Source organism: Molossus molossus, unplaced genomic scaffold (assembly GCF_014108415.1).
Source record: "Molossus molossus isolate mMolMol1 unplaced genomic scaffold, mMolMol1.p scaffold_m16_p_7, whole genome shotgun sequence".
NCBI lineage: Eukaryota > Metazoa > Chordata > Mammalia > Chiroptera > Molossidae > Molossus > Molossus molossus.
The window spans coordinates 90,176,903-90,201,473 of record NW_023425401.1 but is presented as its reverse complement, the minus strand read 5'-3'; the positions used below and the strand labels follow the sequence as shown (position 1 = coordinate 90,201,473).

The 24,571-nt window shown below is 39.1% G+C and overlaps 1 protein-coding gene across 6 annotated transcripts in view; it reads left to right on the top strand.

Annotated features, from left to right (window-relative positions):
• Nucleotides 1-24,571, top strand: part of GRM8 (glutamate metabotropic receptor 8) — a 759,794-nt gene that overhangs the window by 474,321 nt on the left and 260,902 nt on the right. For all 6 annotated transcript variants that reach the window (XM_036246517.1, XM_036246519.1, XM_036246522.1 and 3 more), the window contains one exon: nt 14,626-14,826. In XM_036246517.1, coding sequence (XP_036102410.1) covers nt 14,626-14,826 — 201 coding nt within the window. The remainder of the gene's footprint in view (nt 1-14,625; nt 14,827-24,571) is intronic.

The window sequence follows — 24,571 nt, the reverse complement described above, 5'->3', positions numbered from 1 at the left end:
AGTCCATGTGGAGAGAAACTAAACACAAAGCACCCTACCAACTCCACCTTTTGTATACCTTTATTTAAACATAAAAATAGAAGACATAATTTTAGTTTATTTGACAAGAGTTTTCCCAGCTGTACTTAATTTTATCCTATGATAGTTTCTTGGAGTGACATTTTATAGAATAATAAAGCAAAAAGATGGAAGTTCAATGCACAGCCAATTGGAATTATCTTATTGCTATGCCCTACTTTAGAAAGAAATTCAGTTCAGGTTGGTTGAACAAACACTGATATTAACCCAAGATGTATCTGGGCACCAGACTAGGCCCTGTGGGTATTCAGAGAAAGCAGATCCAATCCTTGCCTTTTATGAGGTTGCAGATCATTGGGAGAGAAAATAATATTTAGAAACAAGCTGTAAATCAAGACTGAAAGATGAATCCTGCTTATTCATTAAACGCAGTCTGCAGCCTCTGAGTTTGCTGATGGCTGCTGAGGACTTGGAATGAGTGGATGGCTTGCAGCCCTGAAGATGTCTGATAGAAGCAGAGGCTGATTGAATTAATTGGAAGGCAGCAAGAGAGGTCATCTTGTCTGGTCCCTGTCCCTTTGAAGGATGGCATAGAAACTCTGCCAGACAGATTGCGACCTGCTTTAATCAGCCACGGGCATTATACCTACACCTGGGCTGTGACCCCTAAAATTGGGAAGAAAAGTGAAAGACCCAGTCAGTCACCCAGAGGATTGACCGCATTGTATGGAGTCAACGATTGTTTTCCTTTTTCATCTGGGTGGTCCAGGACTCCACACCGATACCCTAACATTTTCATTTAAAGGGATATGCATCCTATATTTAAGGTGTTTCTGCTTTTCTCTTTTAAATGGGAGTTTCTTTTATAAAATCCTTTGCTTTTATAATTTGGGCATGTAAAAAAAGAACAAGGTTATTTGAATGTTGTTGGTTTCTACTGATACTCCTTTTTAAATAGGCAGAAGAGAGAACCTTACCGTAACCCACACTTTCTTGTTATTCATTTCTTCCCATACTTCATTTGATTAATTCTTTCAAGGCTTGTCATTCCTCGTGGGCAAACTCACTTAGCGAGTCCCTCAAGTTTTACTTATCCTCAGTGGAACAAGGAGAGAGGAAGGCCGCTGAAAAGAAGCCACACACTATATAAAGAGAAGAGTCATGGGGTTAGGTGGTTTGGGTTCTAGTCCTGACTCTGCCTCTTCCCGAGCTGTTGGCCTTGGAACAATCACTCCGTGTTCCTTTACCTCAGTTTCACCACTTGTAAAATAAGAAGTCTGGACTAGGTCTGTGAGTTTCAAGCATTTTTTTGCTACACTCCAGGGTAGTAACTTATGTATACGGCAACCCGGTACACACATGCCTTGCACCCGAAAAGTTTTAAGACAATGTTTCCTGTTACTACATGTGATGCATGTCCTTTCTCTTTTCTTTGTTTAAAAATATTCTGTTTGTGACCCACTGCATTGATTTTAAGAACCATTAATAGGTTATATCATGAAGTTTAAAAACGGCAGATAGGATGATTTTTTAAGGTTGTTTTAGCATGAGTATTCCTATTTTATTAATTACAAGTTCCGGAGTCGCATACTGTGTATTCTCATAATAACCTTACTGCATTGTTGGCAAAAATCTTAAATCAAAAAAGTGAGCAAGCAGGGGAGAAGGAAAGTGGAACCGGAGAGCGTGGAAAGGAGAAAAGTTTTATTTCCTATGTGTGTTTTTATGTAAACTGTCATATTTACTGTTCAGCTTTTTGTTCCAATGAGAATACCTGACAGAACACCATTAATAATTTGCCGGCAGAAGGGCTGAAGTCGGTTGTTGAATGATAACACAGTCTTGGAAGCGGTTCCTGTGCCATCTCTTTCCCCGGTTTCTGGGCTGTGATTTACATCTGAGGGAGTGTGTAAGTAATAATAAAAACACAAACCCAGTGATGGAAGCTTGAGGCGAACACACAAATGCCACGAGTCCGGCAGGATGCGTTCCCACAGTGCCAAGGGAGCAGGCCGAATTTGCAGGAGGTGCAGGCTAGTGCAGTTTCCCTGGCCTGTGTTGACAGAAACAGACACTTTCTGTTGATCACCCGTTAGGCAAATGCGCAGTTATCTGGTGGGACAGTGCATTTCTGGCCTGGCCAGCGTTGCTCATCTCACTGAGCGGCAGGGTCTGCCCAGATCTAGAAGCCAGAAACTGGGCAGTCACCCTTGACAGCACCCTTTGCTTCAGTCCCCTCAAGCCCTGTTAATTGTATCTCCTAACATGTCTCAAGTGCATTCACAATTCTCCACAGTCATCATCACCTATGCCCATGCCCCCATATGCCCTCGTTCAAATGATAAAATAACCTCCCATCCAGCCTACCCCGTCCACATTTCCCTCCTTCCTGTCTGCTCCTCTGACCCAGTCCTCTTTTGGAACGGGAACCCTGATTATTTCACCTTTCATTGGCTTCCCACTGCTCTTGGAAGAAGACCAAGTGACTCCAGGTAGCCTGCAGGGTTCCCTGGCCGGGCCCCGCCCCCTCTCAGTCTTGGTGGTGCCACTGGCCTGCTGGGCTTCAGCTTCCCTGGTCTTATTTCACCCCTTATATTCTCCTGCCTCTCTGTCCCCGAGCCTTGGCCGTCCTGTCTCGCTGCCTCTGTGCTCCCTCACCTCTACTTCCCACCTCCCCTAACTCACTCCTGCCTACCCTGTAGATCTTAGCCGGTCTCACTCCATGGCCTCAGGGACCAGGTGAGTACTGGTTCACCTCGTGGTATTTATCCAGCACAAAGCTTAATATATCACGGGAGCTTAATGACTGATGCTAATAAGAAACCCCTTTTACAGTACTTACTGTTTTCAACATACTCTTCAGACAGCTTTATCTTAACTCATTTAGTTATGACAACGACCCTTTGGGCAAATACTATTATTATCCCCATTTTACAGATAAGGAAACTGAGGCATGGGAATTTAAGGGACTCAATCGAAGTCTTATAACTACTAAATGGTTGTGTTGAGATTTGAACCCAGGCAGACTGGCTGCAGGGCGGCTGTTCCTAATCACTGAAGGTGAATTGCCTGAATCATGTTTATTGAATAGGTATATGAATATACATGGTTTATATGTTTATTTCTTTGGGCAGTTGAAAAAGTGTTGCACATTATAGAAGGTTCAGTGTTTTGTAGCCCCATGGGACAGATAATGGTGTCCATTTACTCACTGTATAACATGCAGGTGCCCCACAGTCCTCACAACAGCCATGCGGCACAGGTATACATTCCCATTTTATAAGTAAATAATAAGAGATTCAGAGGCAGGGTCTTAAAGCTTGATCTGTCTGATCTTAGAGCCCATGTTCTTTTGCTTTTTTTTTTTTTAAAGTATGTTTTTATTGATATTTTTTAGAGAGAGAGGAAGGGAGAGAGTGATAGAAACATCGATTGGCTGCCTCCTGCATGTCCCCTACTAGGGAGTGAGCCCTGCAACCGGGCATGTGCCCTGACTGGGAATCAAACCAGGACCTCTCAGTCCCTGGAATGATGCTCAGTCCACTGAGCCACACTGGCTGGGCATTCCTTTTGTTGTTGTGCAGAAGACATAGGACTTAATATTCAACTAATTAAAAAAAGTTGATGCATTTCTTTAAAAAGTTCCAATTTTAAGAAGTAGTTTATATAATTCTACAGTTTATTTGAGAATAATCAATAATTTAAAAGGAAGAGTAATGCTAGAATTTACATGAGCAAATGATACAATTTATTATAAAACTATAATAATTATAATTAAGAGACAAGTGACCTAGAGCAGAAATTCTAAATATATATAAGAATATATAAGAGTTTGATATGTTAAAAGTTTATATAAATTAATGGGAAGAAGAACTTTCAATTAATAGTCTGGAAGAATTTGTTTACTGTTTGGGAAATAATGTTAGAGTCCTACCTTACACCAAATATCACATTGAGTATCAGAGAAGAATAAAATGCAAAATCTGAATCATATGATATAGGGATATTCTCACCAGAGGTAAAGTGAATAGAGCGTATTTTAAAAAATATACACAGAATTATCTTAATTTTTTAAAATTAAGAGAGAAATGCTATAAGGCAATAGACCAGGATGCAAATGGTAGTTAACATGGTGGGCTAACAAGTAGTCTTTATTTTCTTCTTTATGCTTTCTTCCCACATTTATAAGACTGTGTGTTAATTTTGTAAATAGGAAAATAATTTAAAAAATAGTTTTAAGAGGCAAATCCTAAACCACGTCATAGTAATTGTTACCAAAGAAAAACATGCCTCATCTTCCCCCATCACTAGTGGGAATGGGGTCCTGGTAATATCCCAAGAAAAGGAATTTTCTGACACATGGCAGGATAGAAAGCTTTATTTCCATGGAGTTACAGCCCTGGGTTTCAAAGTCCCATTTCCCTTAGTCCAGTTCTAGAAGAAGTGTAGCTGGGGTTTCATTAGAGCTAAAATCAGAGCCAGTGTCCAGAGTTTCCTTTCCAGGTTGCAGCTGGGTCCAGTGCAGCAGCAGGCTGGCTGTAGCCCCTAGTCCACTGTGTGTGGGGTCTGCATGGCCGTGGGCCACATGGGGAAATGACAGAAATCCAAGTGTGAGCTACGAGCCAAGCATGCCAAGCGAAACCAAGACAGTGGACTTCTTTGTTCAGGGGAGTATATATCCCAAATTTCTGCTTGCTTGCAGTGGCCATGCCCATTCTGGCCAACCATCTCTGTCCCAGGTGTGATTGATGGGCAAGTATCTTCCCCATGTCATCCCACCTTCACTGGGCATGTGGGTATCTTTCCTTTGTTGGATCCCTCCCCCCATGTTTACAGGGAACATGCCTGTAATCTCTGGCCTCCCCTTTGCTCCTTTCCTGTTATTAATAACTAGTTAATTACAATGGTGTCATGACTGCAATAGCTATAAAATATTTTGTGCTGGGGGCATTAGAAATCTTATCTGATAAAGTGGGAATTATGAAGAAAAAATTGGAATTCTTTTACGGGGGAGCTTTAAAGAGAGAAACTCTGTAATTAACTATTGAATTTTTTATTTATCAACAGTTTTATACACAATGTTGAATGAGAATTTGTCCCTAATATGCATGATCTAAGATAATTATGTGGAAAAATGCATCTATTTGAATTTAATCAAATGCCTTTGTTGTTGTTGTTGTTTGTTTGAGGACTTAAGGAGACATCTATGAAATAACTTCCTTTTCTGAATGTCTTTCTTTTAAACTGGTTGTTTTGCCTAAACACATATTCTTACACTTATTTGCCTCTCATTTTAGGATTTGCAGTGTTTTAAAAACCCTAGGGCATTGCATGGAAAATTTAACACCTAAGGGGACACCAGGCATCTGCCTGAAGCCTTTTCCATTTCCTGCCAGGCAGAAGGGAGAGAAGTTACTGTGGGCTGATGTAACACTCTTCAGGGCTTGATTCACAAGTGTCTCTTGATGTCCTCAGGCCACTAAGAGCCTTAGGTTCTTGGGACCATATTTAAATTACAGAAGAAGAGCAGGTGATTTTTAGAAGAGGACCCTTATCTTCTCATTTTCTGAGGCTCAAATTAGTCCATTAGTTCAGTACATCTGTTTAAACATGTCCTTGACAAAGCCTACTGTAGAATCCACAAAGCAGAACCTTAGGCATGGCATTCTCTTTAAACTTGATGTTATTTGCCTAGAGACATCTTATAGATTTGTGAATACACACACATACACTCTCCTTTTCCAAGGCTAAAATACTCTATTAATTTTTATAAATATAAATTGACAAGCCTTGTAAGATTTGGCTTTCACCACAAATATCTATCAGTATTAGTCAGTGTTTCTGTAAAAAATATATTATTTTATGCTATTTAATTCCTGCCGAACTACACTTTATACACACACACACACACACACACACACACACACACACACACACAGTCTCTGTTTATTACTTAATTTAGGAGAATAGCCAATCATGTGTCCATTGGCTGAAAGTTAGACAGTTCAAAGAAATGAAAGTTGAACCTGAGTTGGAAGAGTTAAATAAAATTTCACAGAGGAGCAAGAGTGTAGTAGTACTAGCAGAGGTTTTGAGTCAGACCTGACTTAACAATTCACTGCCATAAATGTGTGATCTTAGATAAATTATTTATTTTTTGTGTGTCTTAGTTGTTTTATATGTAAAGAAGGAGTAATAATAATTCAGGAATAAAAAGATGCTATTTGTAAAGTACCCTACCCATGTTAATTTTTTGTGTTTTCCTTCTTCCCTTTTACTTTTGTGATCTTATTTTCTATAATTTAACCATTGGATCAATATAAAAAGAGAACTGAAAACTTTTCTCCTTGGTGAGAAATCAGATCTAATATGTAGCTCAAGTCTAAGAATAATAAATATGTGGTCATTCAGTTAACCAGACTGAGAGTACAGGAAGAAAAACCTAGGCTGATATTTGGCTTTTTCTTTCTTGTTTTTTTAGTGCAAAATTTTTAGGTCAACAGCCACTCAGTTACTGGATATTCTAAACTATTTTGGAGAATTAAGCCTAGTGGTATTTATTTAGTTACACCTTATGTAATTTTCAGGTGATCTTAGAGAGTGTGAAGAGGAAACAGAATTAAGAGAACATGCCTTAGAATCCAGACTTTTACACTGAAGATGATACTGTTACTGGAGAATCAAATTTCTCCATTGCTAATGGGAGTGGGGTTCTTGGGGCGCAGCTGAAATAAGCATTTTCAGAAGTTCCCCACAGGAGAATGAGATTTGGTAGAAGAATTTATTTGCATGAAATTACATTCCTTGGTTTCCAATGTTCCATTTCCCAACCCTGAAAGAGAGGTAGCTGGGGCTTTAGCAAAGCCAGAAGCAGAGCCAGTGTCCAAAGTTTCCTCTCCATATTGCAGTCAGGTCCAGATCAGGCATCAGGCTAGATTCAGTCCATCAGTCCATTGAATGGAGTCCACATGGCCATGGGCCATGTGGCAAATGCAGGGCCTGGGATCCCCACAGACCAGGAGTCTGGCACAGGCAGCAAGGGAGAAGGCCAAGACCTTTCTTTTGTCTAGGAGAATAAATATTTAGTTTTCAAGCCCTTGCAGTGACCACACATATTCTGGCCAATTACCTGTTCCCAGGAGTGATTGACAGGTAAGCAGCTTCCCAGGTTATCATATCTTACTGGGCTTGCATCTGAACTGCCTTTGGCCAGTCCCTTCCCCCATCAGTTTGCAGGGAATAGATCTGGAGAGTGTTAAACTAGCTTTCTGACCAAAACTGTATAAATAGCATGTCTGTGTTATCTAATCTCCCCTTCACTCCTTTCCTGCTAAATAATAACCAGATCGTTGCAACAGAATCAAAAACATTATAATTAGCTAGTTATTAATAATAGGAAAGAAGCAAAAGGGAGACCAGTATTATAAGCATGGCCAGCTGGGCAGCTTCACCAGGAAGCTGCAACTTACACTCCCCAGGGAACCACTGGTCCATTCCTTGTAAATCACTGGAGAAAGGGTCCAACCAAGGGGGCATGGACACATGGGCAGTGAAGTCAGGTTGACCTAGGGAAGGTGCCTGTCAGTCAAACCTGGGAACAAAGATCATTGGCTAGAGGGGATGAGGCCACTGAAAGCCCATGGAAATTTGGAAATACATAATCCCCCAAAAGAACTTTCTCTTTTGGCTCTCTTGTTTCTCTGGTTTGCCCCTTCTTCCTTGCATTTCCCTGTGTTCCAATGGGCTGATGGAACACAAGCTAAATAGTTGGGAACACAAGCCAAACTGGCCTGATGCTGTATTGGACTATGCAAATATAGACTGGAAACTCTGGGCAATGGCTTTAATCCTAACCCTGCTAAAGACACAGCCGGACTTCTTCCTTGGTGGGACAAAGGCAAATGGGACTTTGGAAACTCAGGGATGTAGTTTCACGCAAATAAATGCCACTCATTCTCCCAATTCCTTGTGATATTGCAAGAACCCCACTGCCCCCAGCAACAGGTGGGGACATGAAGAGCTCCCCACTGATAACAAAGAGGCCCTAGTTGATCATCTTGTTCAATCATCCAATTCCTCTGAGAGGTAAGAAGTTGCCCCCCAAAATCATAAATTGGCCAAGGACACAAAGTTAGTTGTTTGTGGTGTGAGAACTAGAACATAGACTTTTTTTTTTTTTTACTTCTCAAGCCATTGGTCTTATAGAAGCCCTGCATAGAGTGGCTTAAGTTATTGCAATGTTATAAATAAATAATCAACCATATTACCATTACATGATGACTCTAAATATCTGCACCTTTTATTCTTTAAAACTAAACAAATTTATATAAAGTCTATACTAAGGTATAAGATGTAATAAATAACTACAGAATATTAAAAATCAGTCATTTTAACAGGTGTTGATACAGTTGGGGAGCTGTCATAACCTGAACCTTCTCATTCACCTTCTTTTCAAAATTTTGTTAATGGTGCCAATATCCTACTCCCTAGTCTCAAGAGTTCTTACTCCCATATTTGTTGATTGCCTCCAACCCTTACTCTAAAATTTAATCAGCTGTCTAAATACTGTCAATTTGACATCTGAAAGATGTTTCCTTTCCTTTTTCTTTTCCCCTGTTTCAGCCTGTTTCTGCCCTTTACATACTTGGACTTCGGACTCGCAATGTTTATCTCTACATTCAACCAATATTTGCTTCAATTTATTTTTCACATCATTCCCAGCAACAATTTTAAATACCTGCCCTAGCTTTCCATTTCTAACTGAACAACAGTCAGTATTTAAACCCAGCATTTACGATGCTCTTTGATCTGATCTGGACTGCTCAATTGAAAATGAATCATTAACTACCACTGCTCCAGTCTAACTTGAGTTGACCATCTGGGAAGGAGTGAAGAAATTTACAGAGTGAACATCTAAGTGAAGTCCTGTGGGCTGGAGATCTCATGTTGTATTCAAGGACACAAAAGTGGAACAGAGGAAGGTGGGGACCAGCAGATCCAGCTAGGGCAATGGGGACCCCACCATGAAGGTCCCTTTGGACAACTTTCCCAGGTGAAGGCCAAGGCATAGTGAGGCTCATTCCGGATAGTGTCCAAGGCCTTATGAGTTGTGCAGCTGGGACCAAATCCCAGGACTACCTCACTGAGCAGTCAGCTTTCTCCTGTGACCAGCTGACTCCATCAGTCAGTTTGTCTTTCTGTCTCACTGCAGGGCCCTTGTTTTCATCCCTCTGCATTTTGGGAGGTGTACACATTTCCCTTGGTTATCCTAGTGCTTAGGAGGAATTCCTGTATCATTGAACGTGCTTATGTTTCTATTGTGTCCTTGAAACCAAATCAGTTTACATTCAGTAAAAGATGATTTATGTTTGCTAACTTGATGGTGATTACTTTTGAGTATATAGTGCAGTTATTGGCATGTCTCACACTGATTTCAGAGTCACCCACTATGCAGTCGTTACACACATGTGAGGTGTTTATTCACAGCAGCTCACAGATTCACTTCATCCCTCTTCCCATTCTCTGCACAGCAACTAGAAGGAAATGATTTAGTTATTTAAAACAGTAGCTTCATGTATAAGAAAAAGTCAAGAAGGAACTAAATAAAGAAATACCTTTTAACACACAAATTTAGAGTGTGGGATTATTTCTACTACATGCTAAAACTATAGTGAACATTTAACCGATTAGATGTTTGCTTTCCTAGGAATAAAAGAACTGATATGACTTTTTTTTTTCCCCCCACTGACTTGACCAGCTGTTTATTAGATCATCACTATATTAACATTAGAAGATTTATGTGCATACTTTCAGGAAAGGAAAATAGCCCCTAACATCTCAATTTATAAAACTAAACTGTATCCTGAAAGACGAGAAATTCTTAGAAAGTAGAGTTCAACAACTATCTGTCAAAGATTTTAAAATTTATGTCAGGCTTATCTTAGGAACTCACACTGTTTTGTATATAGCACTTTGCAAACTTGAGCAGATTTGCCTCCTTAGTAAGAGGAAACACGAACAAGAAGATACCCATGCTGTGTAAAAGGCCTTCACCGAGGTACATGTGCCATTGCTTGGACCTGTATGAGTTTTCTATGTGTGCAAAAACATGAATACTGTTAGAAGTTTTAGATTTTATTAATGAAAACATACTCTTGCAATAAAATTTATGAGGCTGTCTTCATCTACCACCACCAAAACACTTTGCTACATGCTGTTAATTTTAAGCTATACACTAAAAACACATTACAACTTTACAATCAGTGTTTTAAGTGGATGGCTGACATATAGCCTTTGACAATATTTGGGACTTCATGGCAATACATTAACGATAACTTTAGAAACTATAGCATAATGAAATTTTACAGCCAATTAAGTTGATGAGTCATTGTCAGCTTCATAAGCTCCTTTGTTAGATTAAAGAGATAAACAGATAAAGGAAGTGAGGAGCAAACTCATTTCTATAAAATCTTAAGTATCATCATGTGATCAAAATATTAAGGAATAGAAAAATGCACTGTCCAAACAGACTGAAAAAATCAAATAGTGTTATTTTTAATTTAGAAATTATAATATTGTTGAATCTTTTAATTTGTCATCATGTGCTCACATCGATTTAGAGAAAAAGACTTACTGTGTCCATTGACTCATGTGACAATAGCCACTAGATAGCCTTCTGACCTTTACTTTAAAAGGAAAAAAAATGGCCCTGGCCGGTTTGGCTCAGCGGTTAGAGCGCCAGCCTGCAGTCCTGAGAGACCCGGGTTCGGTTCCCGCTAAGGGCACGTACCTTGGTTGCAGTTTGTCCCCGGCTCTGGTCAGTCGTGCTGGTGGCAGCCACTCGATGTGTCCCTTCACATCGATGTTTCTCTCTCTCTCTCTCTGTTCCTCTCTCTCCCTCCCACTCTACCTGAACAAAAAATGGAAAAATGTCCTCGGGTGAGGATAAAAAAAAAAAAAAGGAAAAAAAATGCGCAAAGTTGGATATATTTAATCTTCACTCAAACTAGTTTATAACTACTGAAGGAAATAAAAGTTTGACTAGTGAAAATTTAAATAGTTCCCTTTAATAAGATGGTGTGGTATTTGAGAATTAATAGAAATAAAAGAAGTAGATTTTTATTTTTTAGAAAAATACAAGGGCAGCAACTACAAGTTGGGGCATCTCTATTACAATTTATCAGGAAAGTGTTGTATGTTACTTTATCCCACTTATTGAATACTCAGAAATTTCTTTATAGGTTGATAGGGAGGTCATAGCAGCATTGCAATAAAATAATATATTAAATCTAGAACATTTTGGGATAGAGTAAACTTAAAAACAACATATTCATACATGCCTAATTCTTCCATATATTCCAAATTCCTTAATGTTCTCCTGGTCATTACTTTCTCTGAATCAATTTTTGGGCATTTTTTGCCAATTCTATGCATGCTGACCACACTCCCCACTGTAATGGAGACATAGAAATCCTCTTTCTTCCTTTCAAATCCATAAAAGAAAACAAAATAGATAAACAAGCAATGATATTCACAGAAGAGATGCACCTGTGTGTGTGCATGTGTGTGCGCACGTGTGTGTGTGTGTGTGTGTGTGTGTGTGTGTATTCTGCAGCAGGAAGCTTGCAGAGTAGCAATACAAACAACATAACCTACAATGTTTGTTCTCTACCCTGAATGTTTGTGTTCCCTAACATTCATATGCTGAAACCCTACCCTCTGATGTGATGGTTGGTATTAGGAGGCGAGGCCTCTGGAAGGTAACTAGAGTTAGATTCAGTCGTGAGGGTGGAGTTCTCATGAATGGGATTGGCACCTTCCTAAGAGTCAGGAGAGAGCTTGCTTCCTCGCTGCCATGTGCAGTACAACAAGGAATGGCCAGAGGAGTCTCCCCAGAACCCCGCCCCGCTGGCTCCTGAGCCTGGACTTCCAGCCTGAAGAACTATGAGAAATACAGGCCACCCCGCCTATGATGCTTGGTTCTTGCAGCCTGAATGGACTAAGACAGATCGGTTTCTGTGCTTTGAAACTACAGATTCGTCATGTCTCCAGTTGGGAGATTGTGATTCAGTGAGTCTGGAGTGGAGCTGACGAATCTGTACTCGAGATATAAGTAAGAATGGGAACATCTGCACTGGTGCATAGTCTTTTTTTTTTTCAGTTACCTGTTTCAGTGATGCCAACAAAGGGACCACAAGGATCTCCATATATGTCTAGGGACCTACCCTAAAAGTAGTTATTTGAAGAAAAAAAAAAGTCACTAAATTTACTGGTCATTTGCCTGTTTTGTTCATAAGCAGCCAAGCTAGTCTGCCCAGGACTGTCCAGCTCTTATATCCTGAAAACTCTTCAGCCCTGGACTAACCAGAGTGAGTGTTTACCAGATAAGATCCATAAAGAAATAACTGAATTATTTTGGCTTCTGTGGCCATTCTTCAGTATTCATTTATGAATTGTCTATTTTGTGGTTAAAAGTATCAGAGAGAAATTTTAGCAGAAACTGAAAGGGCTGTTTTCACAGGTCACTTGATGACATTTTGGACATAAGAAGTACTGTCTTCAGACCTAGGAGATGAAGTGCCACACTGTCATTCTGCATGGATCTTAGTTTAGATCATGAAGCTAAGGCAGGTGGAGGGAGACAGTATACTTTTGGCACCTTAAAGATGTTCTTCATCAGATCTGCCCTCTCTCAATATAAGGTTTTAGGAAAATGATGATGTGATTCTCTATAATGAGAGCCTGGTTTTGGATCTGTTGAGTTGGAAGCAGACCATGTAAAGATGTGGCAGGCAACTGGAAATGTGGGCTAGAAGTCAGAAAACTAATTTTTCAGAAAGCTAGATTCTGAAATAAATTGATTTGGACCATATAACTAACATTTTGTACTCCTGTTTGTATTTCTAGACCATGTAAATAGTAATAAGTAAAGGTGTTGAGAATAAATAGATTCTGAGGTTGAAGGAAAAACAAAAAGACTCAATCTTGAGGAATGGAAAGTTGAGCCATCAAAAAACATAACAAAGGCACTTGGAAAAGGGAGTCTCAGAATTCAGCATCACGCAGCCTGCAGGAAACAGAGCACCAACCACACCATTGACAGGATCAGAGTGTAACAGTGATTGAGACCAGAGGAAGATGTTCAATGACTGCATGAATAAAAGGGAAAGAGATGACCACTACCTTTGTCCAGAAGAAAGCCACTGGTTTTAGCAGAGTGTAAAAAACCAAGTATAAAACAACTATTTTAATTCACCTTTCTAAATGTAGAGGATTACTGTGAAGAAAAGAAGTATTTCCTGAATGTTAAGCCTATTAAAGGTTACTAACTGGCATCCATGGACAGGTTGAAATGCTTGCTTTTGGTCTCTCCAAGTGTTACAGCATACATAAAGTTGGGGTGATGTTGAAGTGAGAAGAGATCCTTTTGGGACCCCAGTGTTCTTTCTGTAATTTTTTTCTTAGGTGCCCAACATTATTGTCATCTACATTTTTCTGAGGATGGAGAGAATGTTGGGCTTCGAGTCTGAGACCTGGGAATGGTCCATAGGAATTTCACCTCCATGCATCTTAGTTTCCTCGTCTGCAAAATGAGAATGTGAGATTGTAGCTCACAATGCATCATCTAATTTTAACATTTAATTTATCTTCCACTTTTAATTCTATGCTTCTATTACATATTAAATTATAATCCCCAATACCAATCCTCAGCCCTACTTATGGCTAAACATAGAAGCAATTATTCTGAATGATATTCATTTTGAGAGCTCTACATTTTTAGTAGAAAATTAAACTACATTATTTATGGAGCTCTGATGTACAGTATAGTGACTGTAGTTAATACAGTATTGGATACTAGAAATTTACTAAGAGATTAGATCTTAAAAGTTCTTGCCACAAGAAAATAATGGCAACTATATGAAGTGAAAAATGTGTTAATTAACTTTACTGTGGTAATCATTTCACATTATATATGTATATTGAATTATTTGTATACATTAAACTTACACAATGTTACATGTCAATTATATCTCAATAAAGCTTTTTTAGAAAAAAATTAAGAATAAAAATAATAGAAATATGAGTTCAAGAAGAAAATAAATTGAATGATTCTTGTAAAGATAAACAGGAAATACTGTTATTTAATATTTACAAAAGAGCTCCCAAATTGAACACAATCAAAACAAGAACAGACCTGGTCAGGGGAAAGACCTGACTTTGGGTCACTAATTAAATGATGCCTCTGGAGCTGAGGTAGATGGAAAAGACAAGTCTATACATTTTACCTAAAAGATCAAGTTACTACCAAAATGATATATAATTACCAGAACATACAATAAGACAAGCCTCAACCAAGTGGCAATAAAGATAATGAAGCTATGTCTTTTATTTACTTTATATCTTTTTGTTGCTAATGAAATAGTGTCTGTTTTTTCCAAATAAAAAATGTAATGCCCCGTTTAAAAACCTTACTCAGTATTATCGGAAGTAAAATCCAATAATTTTGTCTCAGGGACTGTGCCTCAAATGATGGAAATCTTGGCCCTTGTGCCATCTTTCAGTGAAATCTGACAATTCTAATTGAGAGTTTTCCTTTCTATTTTGCAGGACTGGAGCGGATTGCACGGGATTCGTCTTACGAGCAGGAAGGAAAGGTTCAGTTTGTAATTGATGCCGTGTATTCCATGGCTTATGCCCTGCACAACATGCACAAGGACCTCTGCCCTGGATACATTGGCCTTTGCCCACGGATGAGTACTGTTGATGGGAAGGAGCTACTTGGGTACATTCGGGCTGTAAATTTTAATGGTAAGTTGCAACTTTTTGTATGTGTTTCTAAATATTTTAAAAGAGACAGGGTGTGTTTTTACCTCCCATGTATAGAAGATACTCAAGCGGAGTAGAAAGCAAAAGATTAGAAGTTCCCCTTATAGTCAAGTATGAGTTTTTCCACCTGCTTTTAAATCCCAAACAGCTTTTGTTGTTGTTGTTTTTATGCTACCATTAATCTGCTCCTGAAAGAAACAGAAGTTAAAAATAAGCCTCTAGCCATCAAAATAGTCTACTTAAATATTGCTATTTCAGAAATAACTTAAGCAGCTCATTTGGAACCACTGACAACAGGTGAGATTTTTTTTTGGAAAATGTTTGGTTTATGTCATTATTCGAGAAGGAATGGTAGACATTCTGTCTTGGAACTGATTTTAAGCTTTTTAAACAGTTTGTTGACTTGAGGAGAATGAATGATTTGGAGTTCCTATACATTTACATTTTAAAGTGCTATGTTGAGCTCCGGCATCTCCTTTTTCCCTGTGTTTCTTTCGTCGATTTGGTCAATTTGAAGCAACGAGCTGCATCATGTGAGGTAGGCCTTCATACAAGGTCGAGTAGATGGGGTTTGCCTATTGCAGAAGCCCAAACGCTGCTACTTTGTCACAAGATACTATACAGAATATGCTGGAAACATAGTATTTGGTGGAGAATAGCCAGGCTGCCTGTTTAAAGTGTTGGAATTATTGAATGCTTTTCTTTCATGAAAGTTGTGATGGTTACTCCCCATGACTTTGACAATTGTTTTCCACCAAATGATGAAATGCTCTGAGCTGTCTAAGTCTTTGTGTTTGGCTGTAATCCGAACAATGGACGTGCCTCGGAGCGACGCCCCCCAGCACTGTCCATCCTCATACACTCCAGTGGCCTCAGCTGCCAGCCTTTCCCAACACAGCACAAGGTCATCTTCCACTTAGAATTCAAGTGGAAACTTCTGTTGCTTTGTTCGTGCAACATAAGGCAGCATTTGGTTTACATTCAACGCAGAGTATTCTCTTTTCCAGCAGAATTTTTTTGAAGCATTACATAACATTATTTTTTTGTTAAGAATATCAGTACTAAGGGGAATTTGAAAATAATTTTCTTGCAATTATCAAATTGAGCAAAAGAGGAGCGTTACAATGCAAGGTTGTTTATCCTAACACGAGGTTGGGGAACATTTCATTTACTCAAATTGTTAGAAGGTGGAAAGGAGAATGCAAATGAGTCTATTTTTGCAATAACTGAAGCTCACCTCTAGAAAACAAGGACATCTTTCAAAGAAACACTGAATTAAAGTATTGTAAAGGTGAATTATGAACTTCTTTTTTAACAGTGGATAAAAACCCAACTTCCTTGATTACTTTAATTATTATACCACAATGTAATATAATGATGCTATTAAAGACTATTAAAAATGTCTAATGTCTAACGATTATCAAGACAATTTGCCTCTAGATTTCAATGATTTCTGAGTTCTTCTATCTACTTTTGGTAGTTTCTTGCCCTTTACATTATCCGACTGACGTTGCTGTGATTTTGGGGGGGAGGGGGAACTGATCCCTTCCATAATTTGCTTCTTTCAATCCACTATGTATAGAGAAATACACATACAATGTCATTAATTTACTGAACACCTAGAAAGTGTTAAGCTTTGTGATAGCTTCTAAAGATACATCACTGGTAAAAACTAACAGGTGTGAGAGTTGGAGTTTCCTGGGGAACTGAGGTATGAGTCACATAAGGCATAGGTATATAATCTGCAAGGAGTGTTGCATGGACAGGTGTGCTGGACTGAGAGTTCACAATAGGGACGGGTCTCCCCTCTAAGGACTTGGGGACAGGTGAAAGCTGAAGGAGATGCGTGTCAGAGATAAGGCGAAGCAGAGGTAGGGCCAGCTAGGCCATGAGAGGTCATTCTCAAGATTAGTTCATCATGAGAACCACGGGAACTCACTGAAGCATGATAGAACCGTGTCTAATATAAAAGTAAGTATACATACTTCAAATGAGGATCACGTAAAATCCATGAATTTTAGTGTATGGACAAAAAAGGAATCTCTTCAAGCCCCTTGGAGATGTATTTTGATAGTGCCTTGAAACTTGGCTGTGTTTTAGTCGCTGATGATACAGGGTGAGAGGCCTGAGCATAAGCCAACTATTGTGAAGTATATAATTCTCTTGATTTTCAGTAATTTTTAGGATGTTCATCAATTTTTGATTTCATTATTGGCTTATATATTAGTGTTCATCTGTTATTGCTGTCTTGCCTGTTTGTGATAAGACACATACTGTAAAGCTGTTCAAATAGAAGCACACCCTCAAAACCACATTCAGTGGGTACATACATTTCATTATATGATGGAAGCAAGTCTAACTACTTTTCAGGAGAGAATGAATTTTCTTGGCAATTATTTTTAAAAGAAATGTGTCACGTGAGACTTGGACAGCCTAATCAGTGATGCTACTTAACAACATTTACAGCGAAAGCAGAGCCCTCCCGTTGGCTGTAGTGCACATGTGCCCTAATCAAAGCTGAGCATCTAATGCTTGTGACACTGGAGGATATTTCATTAAAAGGTTTTCAAGGAGAGGGAGATAATCTTACTTGATCTGGATTTACAACCCTTTGAGCACTGATGGTATAAGGATTACTCCATTAAGAATAAATGAAGAGCATCTCCCTTGTACTCTGCTTTTCAAACTCGATCTTCAAAAGAATCCTAGTTGGACATCTAACAGCTTAGTCAGTTAACATAAGAACTGCTGGGTTAAAGGCTTGGCCCTGATCTAGGACACTCTTCTCCGCCCAGTGCTGCTTGCTGATCCTGGAGGTACTTGGAAGGTCCCCGAAGCTATAGGGAGTACCCGTCGCATCCACAGATGGAAACATTCTTGCTCTCACAGGGCTTTCATAGAAAGTGAGAGCAGAGATCCTCTGTGATGTGTGTTCTGTCAGGGACCTGCCTAACAGCTGTGCTATGCAGAAGCTGCACCCCCGGCTAGCGTTCTCGCCTAGTGAGAAAGCCACCCCACTTCCTAAAGACTGGAATTGCGAGAGGGTCATTGGCCAAAGAACAGTTTCCTTAGAATCAGTTTGGATTCTCCCTGAAGAGTCAAGAATGTGCTTGACCAGACCCAGAGCTGCTTACTGCACGTGACAACAAAAGGTTACTGTAGACAAACTTTTTTTTTTTTTTTTTTTTTGCCTATTACCAGTTGTCAGGGGATGAGCTTTATAAGGCAAATGTCCATTTCATACTGTGCAACCTTTCAGATGTTCTGTCAGGATCAGTGAGTGACAAAATGCATTCTCAAACAATTAAAAAATTGACCCATTGGAGGGAATAATTTAGTAATGCCCCTTTTTAATATTGGTTATGTCTGCCCTGACTGTAATTTCTGCGTAGAAAAATTGTTGCTAATCTGTCTCTTTCTGACATTAATGAGCTATCGGAACAAATAGCTCCCCTTGGTCCTCTTTAGTTTGCGACAGTGAAAGGACGCGCCGGTGTGGCCGGGCTCTGCCTGTAGCAGCAGGAGGTGCTGCACAGACCATCCCTGTAAAACTACCGAGAACTGTTGAAAACTCAGTCCTGCTGAGACTGGAGCCTTGTGTGGGCATGCCTAATTAAGCACTGGTTTAAGGACACTTGCTTTCAAAGGTCATGCTTCCGCGAATTTGTTGTTTAATTGACAACATAACGATCACGTTGGAATTTAGAAAGAGGAATGATTAGGATTTCAGATCGGAGTTATTCTACGACAAAACAACTAGTTAAAGGTAAGACAGTCAAATGATTAAACTACAAGGTACTGTTCATCGTCGCTGTAAACGGCAATGGTGCTCTGATTGAATTAATCACTGACACTGACATTTTCTCATCAGTTGGAAGATTTGCCAGAAGCATCAGCAAATTCTGAGTCACGTGCAGCGGGCGTTATTCATGGTTTTACGTCTCTACCTTCCTCTCTGCCCAGGGAGACAGGGAAGCAAAGGCCTGTCTTTTAGGATTACTTTTATTGCTACCATTGGAGCAAAATGCTATTTCTATAAATTTTTTAAATCCAAAGATTTATCAAAAGAAAAACATAAAACGAAGAAGAGGAGTTTAGATTTTTCAGGAACTTCAGCAACGGTGTCAGTTTCTTACTCTGGTCTGGTCTATAGGCAATAAAATATTAATACTGTACATCTTGTATAAAATCAAAGAGTTTTCTGTTGCCATGAGAACCTCATTTATTATAAAAAATAGTGTTGAGTAGAAGTCCAGAGATTGCTCCCCACTCCTAGAGTTGAGCTCACTCAAGGGCGGGGCTGGAGGCAGGGCAGCGTGTTCATCAGGATTGTTTGACCACAGGTGACAGAAACCAACTCCAGCTTGCCTAAACTAAAAGGAAGAATTGATGAGGATGTGTCAAGAAGCCCCAAGGCAGAATATAAACGGGCCTAAGAACAGGACTGGCTATAAGAACTAAAAACCTGTCTGAAACAGAAACCTCTCTATGTCTGTTTTGTTTTTATTCTCACCCAAGGACATTTTTTGCATTTATCTTCAGATAGAGCAGGAGGGAGAGAGGGAGGAAGTGAGAGAGAGAAACATTGATGTGAAAGAGACACATCGAGTGGGCGCCACCCGCACGAGGGGACAAACTGCAACCGAGGTACGTGCCCTTAGCGGGAACCGAACCCAGGACTCTCTGGCCCACGGGCTGATGCTCTAACCGCTGAACCAAACTGGCCAGGGCGTGTTCTATTTTTAATTAAAACCCATCAACAGTATGTAGTGTCGTGCCTGAGCTGACTGCATCTTGGAATCTACGCGTTATCCCAGCTCTGCCACACTTTCCTCTGTGTTCTGAGTCCACCCTGACTTTGCAGCATCATCTTCTAAATGGAAGAATCATATTTAAATGGTCGAATCTCTGAGGTCTCTTCCAGCTCTATATGCTCTACAAATTCTTTTAAAGATAAAGGTAAATTTTAAAAACATAGATGCCTATCGGTGTTCTTACTGCTGTTTTCTTAGTTGTTTATATTCATGTTTATCTTTTGTGAATCATTTATTTATTCCTTATACATTTTATTGGGACTCTCACAGTGTGCCCAATAAAACAGCTCTGTGCCAGGCATCAGGATACACACATCGATAAAACATGGTTCTGTGAGTTGTCAGAAGTCACCGCTCAGCAGAGGAGGGACACAAACACGTTACCAATTCGCTAAGTGATGGGACAGAGGCGTGGACATGTACAGACACACGTAAGGCGGAGATTAGGGAACTGCATAAGGTGGGGGGCTCAAAGAATACAACGGGGAAGAAGTAGGTGACATCTGCTTTCAATTACAATTGGAAAGTGACATTTCCTCAGGTGGGCAGGATAGGAACAAGGTACCCACAGCAGTGGGGTGCAGCCGGAAGACCGGACAGCATGCATCTAAGAAAGCTGAGCATCCACAGTGTAGGCACGTGAGGGAGTGGTCTGGGGGCAGCGAGGAGCTGGGAAAGGCAAAGGAGCTTGGGCCTGTTAGAAATCTCGGCCCAGCCCCGACGTTTGAATGGGTCACAGCAGGCCGCGGGGATTGCAGCTTTCTGAGCAGGGCGGTGAAGTGCTGGGATTCGTATTTCTGAAAAATAACTACGGCAGCAATTTGCAGACTGGAGGGAGTGAGATTAAAGACAGGGGTGACAAGTTAAGAGACAGTTCCAATAGTCCCCAGGAGAGAGGAGTACCTGAAATGGGAAAATGAAAGTACAAATGGAATGGAAATAAGAGGAAGAGGGAGGAAGGGAACCCAGAATCCTTTGAATACTGGCTCTGCTCTAGTTGCCGTGCTTGACTAGAAACCAAGAGGTTTTGAAAAATATCTTAACTTTCCCAAATGATCTTTCTTTGTAACTGTTTGTGACAACTCCATTAGTAGAGCTAATTCTGTATGTTAGTTCATATTTTATTGATAAAATTGACTTGACACTGTTTTATCTGCTTGTGTAAATCAAAATGAGACATAAAATGTTAAAATATGGAAAAGCTGACATAAAATGTCACCTCTAGAAGTTATGATGTATAATTTCCTTATGATGAAATATTACTTATTTAATAAATAGATATCAAGCAAAATCAAATGTGATGAAGGGATTATCTGTTCATTTAAAATATACTCTTTTGATAGTTACCTCATTTGAAACAAAAGTGAGAAAAACATTATTAAAATTTGGAAGTACATTGTAGAATTTGTTCTTGAAGCTGAAGATCTGCAGGTCGTGAAGTAATTCCTGGAAATGGATATACATTTTGTAAAAAGTGAATGGCATACCTAGTGATATTGCATATGTACAAATAAATAAACAGGCTAATTTGAAATTAGGTGATTTTTTTTTTTTTTTTAGTTTCTAATTAAGGAAACTGTAGGCTGGCTATAAAATATTGATCTATGAGTTACGTCGTCATGAAACTTAGCAGCACAATTGTACCAGGACAGCATTTCCTCCCACAGTAGAGCCAGCACTGAAGAAAAGCTTGAGGCAAATCAGTGGAGTTGCCTCGGTTCTTCGAGGGTCCCTGCTCAACTCAGCCACTGCAATGGGCTTCTTTTACTCTTTCTTTATTCTTATAATTCCTGAACTTCTTCATCTTGTGCCAGAAAGTTAAGGAATAAATAATATGCAAACCCCAGAAATAGAGAGGCTACTGTGGGCGCAGTAACTAAGTGTCAAGGGCTGGCTTTGGGTCCAACCGGGGATGTAGCAATGAGCCTTGTGTGGAAGAAGATAAAGGAGCAGAGAAGATTTGAGGCAGTGGAGAGATTCTGAAAGAGTTTATAGTTCATGGTTTGTATTTTTCATAGTAATCAGAAGCACAGGATTTATACTTAGGTCAAGTTTTGTTTCATCACTCCCTACTTTGTGACCTTGCTCAAGTAACAAAACCTCTATAAATCCTTGTTTCTTCGTCTATAAAATGGGGATGGTAATAGTATATATACTTTAGGGTTCCTGTGAAATCTAAATGTAGGGTGATAATGCATAGAAAATGCTTAATAAAGGCATACTGTATTCTACATGGAGAACATTTTATTAAAAGAGAAATAATGAAGTTTGTACTTGGATCATCTTACAAAGATGATGAGATGGGTAGATGGGGATTGAGGACATGCGAATCTTCAGAAAGACGTGACTTAAAAAGCACTGCATACAAGGACACTCCTGGGAATGAAAACAAGGCAGAAGGTGGGGTGGATGCTTCTGCCTTGGCACCAAGCGACATGGTTTCCCAGCAGAGTCAGCTTCTTAGATAGCAGGAATGTGGATGTTCTTACAACATCTTCCAAGTAGTTGGGAAAGTAAATTCTGGTGATAGAGGCATTTGATGAGTCCAGAGGACATCAAGTGAGGCTCATTCTCTCATTATTTATTCTATTTTCATCAAGTTATGTATATTTTTTTAATGAAGAAAAGTATATAATGAAATATCTTTCATATTATTAGGAGTAATTTTTTTCTAGTACTATTTTGCTTCAGAAAGAATCTACCTGAAAATTACAGTGAGGACTTGATTATTTTTCTCTTTAATGTTATTAACTCTTATAATTATATGAAAGTTTAATCAAAAAGTTGGTTTTAAAATGGGAAATATGAATGAGAAAAGTCTTTTAATTCATGTGCCTAATTATCTTTGGTTTTCTTCGTCTTTTGAATGTGTTAAAAAGCCATGACTAAAGAATAACTTTTCTTTGAACCATATAAACACCTTTGTCTGTAGCTAAGCATAGGAAATAATAATACAACTTTAATTTTTTTAAAAGCCAGGGAGTGTGTATTATGACATTTATTTGTGTATATTATACACATTCATTTAACAAACATTTATTGAATGTTCATTATGTTCTTAATTGTGCTATTTATATTTTGTCTCTCTTCCATTTTATATGTCTGTTGCTTACGTCATCTTCCTTTATATCTTGAATTTCTTTTTCTCTTCTTTCACCCTCTTTTCTTGCCAAATAGTTACCTGTTTGCTCTTGTGATCATTCGGTAATCAAGGTCGTAGTAAGTGCTGCAGAGTAAGCTTTCATGTTGAGGCAGAAATGAACTAAAATTCTAGCTCTCCCACAAGTGAGACCTTGGATAAGTTACTCAAATTTTATCACCCTCTGTCAGCGGTTCTCAAACTATGGGTTGCAACCTCTTTGGGGGTTGAATGACCTTTTCACAGGGGTCGCCTAACACCATCAGAAAACACATATTTCCTATGGTGATTCATAACAGTAGCAAAATTACAGTTATGAAGTAGCAACAAAAATAATTTTATTGTTGAGGGTCACCACAACATAGGGACTGTATTAAATGGTGGCGGCTTTAGGAAGGTTGAGAACCACTGCTCTACGTTTTTGTTTTTGGATGTGATTATTAACCATATCTACCCTGTATTGCTATTGTAAAGCATTTGAGATAATTCATGCTGAAGGGCTTAGTACAACGCCTTGCACATTCTGAATATGTGGAAACTATTATTTTTTTCTTTTGCCCCCTGACAAGAATAAAGCCTCTGTAGAGCTTACTGAATGTCAAACATGTACACAGAAACACACCCCAAATTACATAGCCATTCCCAAACTTTTCCCTGTATACCTTAGATTGTAAAGAATCTGATAAATCTCTTATAATCAGTAATATTGTGTTGTCTGAAATTAATTCCTTATTTCTTCAAGGCTTAATTCTTCTCCTCCAAGGATGAATAGACTCTAAGTTTAGCTTTCCTCTCTTCTTTTGCAGTAACTTTCTGAAACTTTCATTTATCATTAACATCTTGGTGTGAGATATGGAAATAAGAGACGTAAAACCCATACTCATCCATTTGTTTCCAGTAAAATGACCTGCAGGTAAAGAGGCAGAGGCTGTTGCTGGAAATGGTGTTCAGAGAATGTGTGCTAGAATACACCTCCTACATTAAGAAACTCTTTGGCAAACTCACTTCTAAGCCATCAAGAAGGCACATATGACCTGTGCAAAGAAGTTAGCTCTAAGTCATAGGTCACACCCGCTAAAACAAGAGCAAACTGTTGGACCAGAGAGAGCACAACCCAGTTATTTGTCCCCGCAGAGCAGACAAGAGTAGACTCCACATAATAGAATTAGTTAAAAGTCATAAGCCTCATTCATTTTTCAAAGTATAGTAATTTAAATAGAAATGAAAATACATATTTTGCAGGTAAAAGGGGTGTAGTACAAGTCTCTCAGAAAGATATTTATCAATTTTTAATTTACTCTGAATCCTGGCTAAGATAGTTCTAACTTTCCTCATATCTTCTTATGTTTTTCTTTGTAAGATATACAGATGTCCTTATGATTTATATTAGCTCAGGACTAACACCGAGAAATGCTAATCTATTTAACAATACAAGCTAAAGAACATTCTTTTTCTTTAATCTCTCTTAACGCCCTTTTGTTCTCTATCCACATGACACCATCAGCTTATGTAAACATTGATATACCCTTGTCTGTATCCCCTCTTTGCTTCAATCAAATGTAACAAAGAACCATGTTTATTGCCTTTTATTTTGACTTTTAAAATGGTATAACATACATACAGAAAAGTACAAAAAACCTACAGGTCCATGACTTTTCACAGACTGAAACAGCCAAATCAGTGTCCAGAACACCCGATCAAACTCCAAAATCTCCAATTGGTACCTCAGAACCTTCCTGTGCTCCCTTCCAGTCGTTAACACTTATCGCTAGGA